The sequence below is a fragment of the Salmo salar genome, chromosome 11 (assembly GCF_965601325.2).
Source record: "Salmo salar chromosome 11, fSalSal1, whole genome shotgun sequence".
NCBI lineage: Eukaryota > Metazoa > Chordata > Actinopteri > Salmoniformes > Salmonidae > Salmo > Salmo salar.
In genome coordinates this window covers 85,816,966-85,828,077 of record NC_138301.1, presented here as the reverse complement: position 1 = coordinate 85,828,077, position 11,112 = coordinate 85,816,966, and the positions used below count along the sequence as shown (strand labels likewise).

The following is an 11,112-nucleotide window of genomic DNA, read 5'->3' as shown; positions in this document are numbered from 1 at the left end:
GTTTCGGATTGTCTGCCTGTAGAGCTGTGTGTGTGTGTGTACATGTATGTGTGCGTGAGAAAGAGGGCGAAAGAGCGTGTTGGAGGAGACAATGCTCCCTTGTCCCGTCTGTCTCTCAGACATTGGAATGGAAAGAGAGAAAGAGAGCGGATAGAGGGGAAGAGAGGGCGGGAGACAAGAGCCCATGAGAGGCAGATCGAACAGACAGCACTCTCCAAACACTAATGTAGTGTAGACACAGTGATAGTGGGGCCCAATAACCCTGCTAATACTCCACTGAACTAAAGCATTCACAGCTCAAACATTTCTACAAAAAGGCATCTTTATTTCATACAAAGGAAGATCATGATTGCAGTAATTTCAGTAATGGCAATAATAGTGTCACGTACACAAACATAGAAAAACAACAAATACAAAAATATTTTGCACTTTATCAGTTTGGAAGTAGAGCTAATCTTTGAATTACAATCTCAGTTGGATTGATTTTGTTTTCAAAACCACAATTGACCTGTAAACATTTAAAATGTATTTTTGTCAAATTTTTTTTACATCTGTTGCTCTCCCTCTTATGTAATACAGAGCGTCTCTCTGTGTCATATGTCCATATACTACAATCAAAAAAGTGATTTGTAGGGTACTGTATCTGTGGAGGGTTTAGTGAGGAAAGACACCAGAAAGACAGAGTGTGAGTGAGTGCTTCATCTGTGTCTGTTACACACTAGTCATTTCACCATGTACGACATTCCCCATTCAAGAAACCCAAGACACATTAACACAACTCTAAAAACCACTTTCATTTGTTTCTTAGTTTGTTCTAAACGAGTCTGTGTTCGGTTTCTGGGTACGTAGTAATGGTGGTAAGAAGACGACGGTCACGTCGCAGCATATATGAGCGTTGAGGAAGAAAAGCCGTGGAAGTTAAGTAGACAAACAACGAGAAAGGCATGTGCAAAATTCACTCTGAGGCTGGAGGAGATTCCTGACCACTGTTTCCAACAGTGGATTCTCTCCCTTTTCTTCTTCCTCTCTTCTCCTTTCTAGTCTTAGATGTGCCATGTAATGGTCATATGTATCAGAAGCTGGGTCTAGGCACTATCTGTACATCCTGACCAGCAGAAAACCGCCATGTTGGTCAGACTGAGGCATCTCCTGGCCTCTCCAAACAGTGTCTCTCGCAGCTGACATCCCTGTGTCTGTTAACATCAATGGAGCCCATCCTGAGGAAACTAAGGATGCGACGGCCATGTTGGTCCCACTTCAGGGGGCTGTAGCAGTGGCCATGTTGGATCCATCTGTAGGTGACTGGCTCCAGTAGGGGGCTATAGTGGTGGCCATGTTGGATTCATCTGTACGTGTAGTTGCCTGTTTGCTCTGAGCAGGTCAGTGTTGTCCTCAGCGAGAGGGTCAGGGGTCGGGTCTCCTGACCTCCACAGCTCGGCTCTGGGTTAGGGTCAACCTGAGGAACACAAGAGAGCGATTAGGCCAGTTTGACCTACAATACGGTGTATGTATGTACGTGCATGCGTGGTGTGTGTGTGCATCTGCGTGTGGGTGAGTGTACCTCGGAGTAGAGCGGTGGGGGCTGGAATCTGAACTCTGTGATGTAAGCTTGCAGCGTTCCCTGGCCCTCTTGGTTGACCTCTGAACCCTCACAACGCTCCAGACAGCCCCGCCTCTGCTCCTCTGTCACCGCCAGGTCACTGTAGCTGGGGGGAGCTGTGAATACACACACGACATGCAATTAGCATGGGAGAACACACAAACACACAGTACACACACTCCACACACAGTAGTATGTCGTACCCTCAGGTCTCTCTGGCCAGCTGACGGTACAACAGTAGCTGCTGATGCTGCTGGTTCGACTGGTGAATGCGTGGAGGGGGATGGTCCCGATCACCAACGGCAACGACAGAGACAGGTTCAACCCCCCAGGGATGTCCACATACACCTGAGAGAGAGGGGGAGAGCGAGAGAGATATATCTTATTTACAGCCCACATTTTGATACACTAACTTTTACAATACATGACTGGAAAGTACCTGCTAAACCGGTTAGATTTTATGAGGTATTTATTTATTTCCTATTCTCCCATATTAACACATGTATTACCATATCAACTATACTCTGTTTATTATCATTCCTCACCATCAGTGAGTACTCCACTCTGATGAGTGGACAGTCCAGGATGGACGGGGAGACCGGGGGTATGTGGAGCACTTTTCCGTCCCAGCTCTGGCTCTTCCCCTGGGGCAGGGTGTCCCCACGCAGGGCTGCCACCTGCTGTTGGAGCTGTCGAGCCTTGCCCTTAGCGAAGTAGGTCTGGGTCTGGCACAGCGCTGCCTTGGGCACTACCACCCTGGACGAACAGTTCTCCACCTCCGCAAAGATCTGGAGGGACTCACCTAAGAGAGGAGGATAGGAGAAAAAGGCTGAGAGGGGGGTATGGGACTGTGTGTGTGGTGTCTTGAGAATACCACTCAGCGCAGTATTTATATCTGCAGTGCTGTAAGTTCCCTCTGGGGTTTGAGCATGTTGTGTTGTGAAACATTCTGAGCAGTGTGTGGTTAGAATGAGCAGAAATCATCATTAGCTAATCAACGTGTGTGTGTGTGTTTCTCACCTGGTGTGTATCCTTTCCTCTCTATCTTGGCGCTGAGTGAGATGGGTCCCGAGGCACAGAACCAGCAACACAGGGTCTTGTCCTTAGTGCCAGCTTGAGGGGCCTATACGCACAGAAATGGCACAGTCACAAATTGCCGTGTGTGACAGCTTGTGTGTGTGTACACGTGGGAACATTTTGTTTGTTCCCACAAGGTCAAATGCTATTTCTAGGTGGTTTAAGGTTAAGGTTAGAATTAGTGTTAGAATTAGGTTTAGGGTTAGGAGCTAGGGTTAGGAGCTAGGTTTAGGGTTTGTTTTAGGGTTAGGAGCTAGGGTTAGGAGCTAGGTTTAGGGGCTAGAGCTAGGGTTAGGAGCTAGGGTTAGGTTTAGGAGCTAGAGCTAGGGTTAGTTTTAGGGTTAGGAGCTAGGGTTAGGAGCTAGAGCTAGGGTTAGGAGCTAGAGCTAGGGTTAGTTTTAGGGTTAGGAGCTAGAGCTAGGGTTAGTTTTAGGGTTAGGTTTAGGAGCTAGGGATAGTTTTAGTGTTAGGTTTTTGGGTTAGGGAAAATAGGACTTTGAATGGGACTGAATTGTGTGTCCCCATTTGAATTGTGTGTATTCCTCACCAGTAGCAGTGGTGTGTTGATGTCAATGTGTTCAAAGACAGTGAACTCTTTCTTGACTCTGACAGGCAGCAGCCATGGTCTGTAGAGCTCTGCTCTCACCCAGTACCTCACACTGCCATGCTTCCCTTCAAACGACGTGGCCAGGGGCCTGAGAGAGGGAATTGGTTCATAGAATTAGACTTCTTTACAGGTCTATCTTTAGATATGATTCCATATTTGGGTTTCGGATTTTATGTTATGGCTTATAGGTTTGTGTGTGTGTGTGTACATCTGTTACGTACATCTGTGGTAGCAGGAAGCTGAACGCGAACTCATGTAATCCTGTGTTGAGAACAGTCAGGGCCTCCTCTGGACTGTCTTCATCTGAAACACAGGAGAACAAGATTCCAAATACCATACCTGACGCACACACCAGTGTACACACACAGACACGCACCCACCATTTAATTTCATTGTATCATGTTGTGATTTCAAGTTGCCTAGTGCTTTCATGTGCCTCAGTCCAAGTCAACACCAAGATAAATGTTATACGACACAAAGAATACCTTGACACAAAAAATACTTTATAGCACATACAACCCAGTCGTATTAAAATGTCAATATTACCCATTGTCATGTCAATGCATGAAATACAAAATGTCATTTAATTTAATCCATGAACACTTCAGACAGTACAGAGCAGAGAAGACACCCAGGCAGAGGAAGCATGAATTCCCTTTCACTTCCTCAATCTACATATTATTGATTGTTTATGTTGATGTGTGTTTAGATCTGTTTCCTGCCACCTCAGCACTCCCACATGTTATCTTGTCAGCAGAGAACATTGTGTGTGTGTGTGTGTAGAGAACAATGTGTTGGTGTGTGTGGTTGTCAAGTCACACCGGCAGAGTGAGGAGAGCAGGCACATACCGGTATGAACCAGAATGAGCAGTGGATTTTCAGCCGGATACTCCAACGCAACATTACTACTCAGCCTCCCATTGGAACAAAGCTAACCTGGTCCCGCCCCTCGACTAAGGCCCTTTATGAATGACCATGTGTTCTGTAATATGGGAGGATGGAGAGACAGAAAGAAAAAGAAACAGAGACAGGGCGCGACATACAGGGGGGAGGGAAAGAGAAAGGGAGGGAGAGAGATTTCACCAAAAACCCTCATGCTATGCAGCAGTAAAAGCAGCCATGTTATTCTCACAAAGAGCCAGCAGAGATGGACTGTAGTATTTGAGATAAATAAAGAGGGACTCGAGAGCAGGTACATTTACACATCTTTATTAAAAACCAACAGCATGTTTTATTTTACAAATTCATCAGAGGCAATCAATCAATCAACACACAGCATCAATGAGGGTTATTACAGTGCAACAAAAACTAGGAAAACATCAAACTAATTAACACTTGCAAAAATGTCTAAAAACCTGTTTTAGCTTTGTCATTATGGGGTATTGTGTGTAGATTGATGAGGAAAAACATTTTTTCAATTTTTTTTTGAATAAGGCTGTAACATAGGAAAATGTGGAAAAAGTGAAGGGGTCTGAATACTTTCCGAATGCACTGTACTTCGACACCAAGTGAGACAAAAGCAGTGTAGCCGGCAGGCAGGTTTGGTCCAGGAGAGCTACAGCCCAGCACTAACACACCTGGGTATACAGATGTAGGGTCTTAATTTGAGCCAGATTGCTACAGCAGGAAAGTAATCTTGCAGCAACAGGAAATGTGAATTATTACATGGATTATAATTATTTGACATTTTTGTCGGGATCAGTACAAGGGAAAATAAAGTCTGAAATTTCAATGTGGAAATTACAAACTTCAGAAGCACTTTTACCTCAAACGGGTGAGTTAGTGTGGGCCTGGAACACAAGCCTGCACACCATGTAGATTTCCAGGTTCAAATCTGTTGCCCACCTCTGAGGTAAACAGGTAATCAGCACATACATGACATCATTTACCAGCCAGTTACATACAGATTTAGGATCTTATTTTGAGCCAGTTTGCTACATCTGAAAACAATCCGGCAGCAACAGGAAATGTGAATTATGTGGATTATAATTAATAGACATTTTTGTAAGGGTTGATACATTTTTCACAAGGGAAAATCAAGTTTGAAATTTCAAAATGGAAATGACAAACTTCAGAAGCCCTTTTAAACCTCAAATACACACACACAAAAAAAACTGTCCTGCATTGCAGGAAGGACCTCCTTCAAGACGGTGATCAAATGAAGATCCTACATCTGTAATGAACTCAACTGATTAACATTGTTTTCATAAAGGCTATTCTGAATTTAGGGTACCGGTAGGTTAGGTGAGTCGCTGAGAAGGCAACCAATCTTCTGCTGGAGGTCTTGGTGATGCCATATTGTGGTGGATAAAATGCTCTCGAGAAAATACTGTTTCAGCTCTCAGACATTACCCTGGCAACGACAGCCTGATTCGCCCACACAGAGGTGCATTTACTGTCACAATTATGAGATAGGACTTACTCTGCCATATATGTTTGTATTGCTGTCTTATGTCAAGAGTGTATTTTTATTACGGGTGTATACTAACTATGGGATTGTTTTTCTTTCAAATCTCCTGGTGTTGCTATGCCCTGTAAAGATGCTGAATTAATCCTAGCTGTATCAGTTTACATGTCCCACTAGAATAGCTATTATGCAAATATCACTGGGACTGTTATAGACTGAAACTGAACCTCAGTAGCCTAGTAGGGTGCTACTCTGAATTTTATCTTTGGCCATTGCAATGATAACTTTCTTAAAATATAGTAACTGTTGATGTAACATATCAAGTACTTTATGTATTTTTTAGGCAATAATATATATATATATTACTTTTACAGTACACTATGGAATGTAACAGCAAATTGAAGACAAATTTGCAAGCTTTTAGAATTGTCATTTCCTCAGAATGACGTCATCCTATATACACGTGGGAGTTCAGACCAATCAGAGGCGACAGAGATCTGTCTCCCCCCGTGCGTCCCTCAGCCAGTTTGTGAACAGGTTTGAACCGCTTCTAACAAAGGGAGTAAACTTCAGGATGTTATCAGCGAAAGAATGTCCCTGATAAAAATTGTACAACTAAAACAGTAAACGTCGAAAATATTCCAACTTCAACCGTTTTCGGTTAGATTGGCCCAATCAGGTCAAATTCGGACTAAATTCTACGGTTTCTTCCCTCACCACATAAAACGCAAAGACGGCGTTAACAACTTATGACTGTTAAATCTGAATAAAAACACACTACTGTTGAATCTACATAAATTGTAATGTGTCACAATAAAACATAAATGTATCAAATATTTATGTCCCTTCATGCGTTATTAAACAGCCTAAATTGGATGAGGAAAACCTATGCATTACACCATGACTATCTGGTCGCATCAGGACCACTATCCCACCTGACTGAAATAACTCATCAACGGGGCACACATAATGTCATTTGTTCCAATCGATGTGTGTGTGTTATGCAGTTTATGTGAAATTGAACCCACCATCACTCGTAACTTACACATGGCGTAGCCTATAACCACAGCAAGGGCACTGCAGAGCTCCCTAACATGGCAGGATTCCGATGATGTATAACCGTGTTCCATTTCTAGGTTATCCATTTATTTCAGAACAACCTGAACTAGGCCAACACTACCCATATAGCCTACTCTCAAAATGTTGCCAGCACATCTCTGTGAGAATGAGTGGTAATTATGATGTGGTTGTCCCTTACCTCTCTCCTCTCCTATTAACGTGTCGCTATGGTTTAAGTATTCCACCTCCTCGGTGTAATTCTGAGTGTAGGCAGTGTTGGCCCCGGCGTTGCGGGACTCTGTCCACCGCACCTTGGCTACTCCTCTGGCGGTTATGTTCAGCGTTTTGACGCGAACCTCGCCTGCGACTTCGATGACCACCCTCCCGGATACCGAATCACCACCGGAGTAAACGGGAACATTGTTGTCGTTGAGATAGTCTAAGCAGACGGCTAAAGTCTTCACCTTGCCCAGCACCATGGTGTTAGGGGAAAAAGAGCGTATAAGAAATCAGACGAAATCCCCACACACACCACCCACGGCAACTCTATTGCCCAGCATAGAGGCTGCGCCCTGCGGGCTGGGTCAGTGGTCCTCTCGCTGGCGGTTCGTATGTGTGTCAGCGGTAACAGCGGCTGGTAGCTCCTCGCATCCTCCCAGTGCGATCCTTTCTAATGTGTCCTCGGCTTTCTAGTATGAGCTAGTGATTGGTCGTTCGCGAATTAACGACTCGTTTTCAACGGATCTTTTTGGTGAACGTCGGGAACCAAATCGCATGTGTGAAAGAGCCGTTCATTTGGTTCCCTGGTTTGCATAGGCCTACAGCTAGGCTAGAGGCTACTGCTTTTTGATCGATTATCTGTAGATACGTTATAAAAAACATTGTCGGAAGATGGTAATTCCTCATTGCAGGAACAAAAGGTCCAAGTGACGAGAGAGCTTCATATTGGTCCACACTTTCTTTTTGCATTGTGTAAAAAAACAACACCAGCGAGCTAATTTCGTCAGTTAAAAATGTATTTGAACTCAGAGTTTAGACATCTGCTATTTTTCATGGTTTTTCATACATGTTTAAGCACTACTGAACGAAGAGCTGTTTGGGAGCCAACTAAACGGCTCTTTTAGGTGAATGGAGCCAACATTTCCGGTTCATCGAAAAAAGATTTGGGTTACGGTCCAAACACTTAAAAGACACACCCTATCCCCTCTGCCCTCAAATTAAGTGGACACTTCTGATGACGTTTCATGACGTCTGACGAGTATACACTTGCAGGGCAAGGGGCGAGGGAGGAAGGATTTTTAAATGGACCACCCTTCGCCGGAAATTCGTCACTCCTTCATCCCGCGATGATTGCCCCCCCAAACCCCCCATTTTATGCTTCTGCTACTCTCTGTTCATCATATATGCATAGTCACTTTAACCATATCTACATACTACCTCACTCAGCCTGACTAACCGGTGTCTGCATGTAGCCTCGCTACTTTTATAGCCTCACTACTGTATATAGCCTGTCTTTTTACTGTTGTTTTATTTCTTTACCTACCCATTGTTCACCTAATACCATTTTTTGCACTATTGGTTAGAGCCTGTAAGTAAGCATTTCACTGTAAGGTCTACACCTGTTGTATTCAGCGCACGTGACAAATAAACTTTGATTTGATTGTGTTTTCAGCCACTGGTAACTTGTGGGTGCTTTATATGCCCTACAGTCAATTATGAGTGCATGTCTACTTATATTAAATATATAATTATTAATTTACGCCTACTGTATGATCGCTAGCAAATTAATTAGCTAACTAACGTTAGCCTGCCTAGCTGGAACTTCTGAAGAATGAACATGTTTTATTTCTACAATTTCCAAAAGATAACCAAACAAAAACATATTTACATTTTATGAGACGTGTTTGTGCAATCATGTGCATTGGTAGTACAATTTCTAACTTATTTGCATTCATTTTTACTTACACTTGTATGTTGACTTCTCCATTGATGTTGTTTTTAAGTTTTCACTGACTTTTCTTAGCGGATGTACAATCGTCACGAATTGAATTATGGGGAGTTTCAGGCCCCAGAGTGAACATAATTGTACACTTGCAGAGCCGACTAAAAACGAGGGCTGAGGGGCTTACGTTGCAAACTTCCCTTGCTTGGCTAATCATTTGGACCGCCCGCCAAGATGGCCACAGAATTCCCCCAAGGGCATAAGGCGAGGGTAAGTGGATGAGGGTGTGTCTTTTAAGTGTTTGGACCGCAAACTTGGAATTCCCATGCTGCAACCTGGACTCAGGTGTAGATGTAACATAATAAATGCAAATCCGGGACATGCCAATTAGTAAAATATGTAATGCTTCATATGGTATGTATTAATTTGTCAATCTCCATCATCCATTTCACATGATATGTTGCAAATTACAATTTGTATGATATGTGAAGAATTGTAATTTGCACAATATGTTACAAAATCGCAAAACGTACATATGTTACAAATTCCAATTTGTTGTGGCTAACATTAACTAGGTAGCTAACCGTAGCTAGGCTAGGGTTAAGGTTAGGAGTTAGCATTAGCTAACCCTTCCCCTAACCTAAGTACTGTAGTTGCAAAGTAGGTAAAAAGTAGTAAAAAGTTGCTAATTCGGCAAAATGCTAAAGTTGTCCATGATGAGCTTGAAACATGCAACCTTTGGGTTACTAGATGTTCGCGTTATACACTTACCCATCCTGACCAACCAGCGTACTTTCGTTTTTGCCTTAAGTAACCATAACATATCGTACTCATTTGAGGGTCTTGGATTTGCTTTTACTATGTTTCGTCTACTCTGAGACCAGACTGCATCACTAGTATGAGCTGCTCCAGGTCTCAAAGCTCTTAAAGAGCGACTGTACTTAAAAAGTAACTAATCCCTTTGAATACAGCCTATGTGGCATCAAAATGAGTCAAAAACATTTATTCTAGTGCCAAAATTGACTACAAAGTGTAAATAGGATAATTTGACATGAAGTCAGTCTCATCTAAAAAGGAGTTTGGAACCTCAGTGTGTCACAACGAGTAAATTAAGGTTGGGTTTGAATTACAATTATGTCAACAAATCATGCCCACCTTTGCAAGCTCCATGCGCAAATCGAGTTGAGGATGGGGATTATTTAAAATACTATTTTAAGAGGTATGGTTTCAAGTGTTTTCTGAAGATGAGCAGAGACTCTGCTGTCCTAGTTGACGTGAGCTTCAACTAGAAGCCAGTGGAGTGTGCAGAGTAGTGGGGTGACATTGGAGAACTTGGGAATGTTTAACTTATCTAACGACGTTAGATAACGTTATTGCTGCTTATGTAGCTAGGTACCTAACTTTTGATAAGGCAAGGCAGGCTAGCTAACATTAGCTAGTAAGGCAGGCTAGATAACGTTTTAGCTAATGGTAGCATAGCTAGCTAGATAACTAACTACCTCATTACAACTAACTACCTCATTACAACTTAGGTCATATTGCTCATCCAAGTGTATTGTCTATACTGCTGGTTATGTAACGTTATTTGATAAGGGTAATGAGGCAGGCGCTAACGTTAGCTTACAAGTCAGATTTGAAAGTTAGTTCGTTGCCCATACAAGTGTATTCTTTATTGTCTAGGGGAAAACTAAATAATGGATGCAACTATGGTGGTAGCTAATGCAACAAACCATAACTGCGTCAACCTGCCTGAATCTAATCAAATCTGGAGCTTCTTCTTCGATGAGGTTTAATGGCAGTTGGCATCCAATAAATGTTGCATTGCCGCCACCTACTAGACTCCCTTATACTTTGCTTGCAAATAAAACAAATAAACAAATACACTACCATCTAACCCTACACTCAATAAAAACCCACCACCCTACTCCACTGTTTTAAATCTATCTATTCCTACCGCAGGCCAACAACCTGAAAGGACGGGACACTGCCACTCAACACACTCTGTAACTCTTCTGACGTCAAGTCTCGTACACCCAAATATTTATCTGCAGCTGCCACCACAACCTCAACTTTCTGCAACTTATTGCAGTACAGTTGATAACCATTGCTATGCACGCTAAAAATACGCTAAAAGCATATATCACTTGTTGGCCTATCCCTCTGTACTGGTACAGATCTACTTCTCACACCACTCCTCTCAGGATCCCTCCCCCTTGACCTATCTTCCTCTACTTTCTTCACTACCTCAGCATACAACAATTTCTGCACTATTCAAACCCTGGAAACCTCAATCTGCCTCTCTCGCACCAGACATTTCTAATCCTCACACCATGCCCAAACCGGACGCGTGCGCCATCATACGCAAATTGATTTTGTCCCCCCCACACCAAACGCGATCACGACACGCAGGTTGAAATATC

At 43.0% G+C, this 11,112-nt stretch overlaps 1 protein-coding gene across 2 annotated transcripts; it reads right to left on the bottom strand.

Annotated features, from left to right (window-relative positions):
* Positions 1-304: 304 nt before the first annotated feature.
* LOC106563080 (arrestin domain-containing protein 3) lies at positions 305-8,834 on the bottom strand. 2 transcript variants are annotated; one of them, XM_082958116.1, is made up of 8 exons: positions 8,716-8,834; positions 3,506-3,587; positions 3,225-3,372; positions 2,621-2,723; positions 2,146-2,402; positions 1,804-1,948; positions 1,562-1,716; positions 305-1,456 (listed from the first exon to the last, which is right to left on the bottom strand). In XM_082958116.1, exons 1-8 carry the CDS (start codon positions 8,735-8,737, stop codon positions 1,343-1,345), a joined length of 1,026 nt encoding a protein of 341 aa, XP_082814242.1. In that variant the 5' UTR covers positions 8,738-8,834; the 3' UTR covers positions 305-1,342. The 2 variants fall into 2 exon arrangements, with proteins under 2 accessions (XP_082814242.1, XP_013983781.2); XM_014128306.3 differs by lacking the exon at positions 8,716-8,834 and adding an exon at positions 6,950-7,995.
* Positions 8,835-11,112: the final 2,278 nt, after the last annotated feature.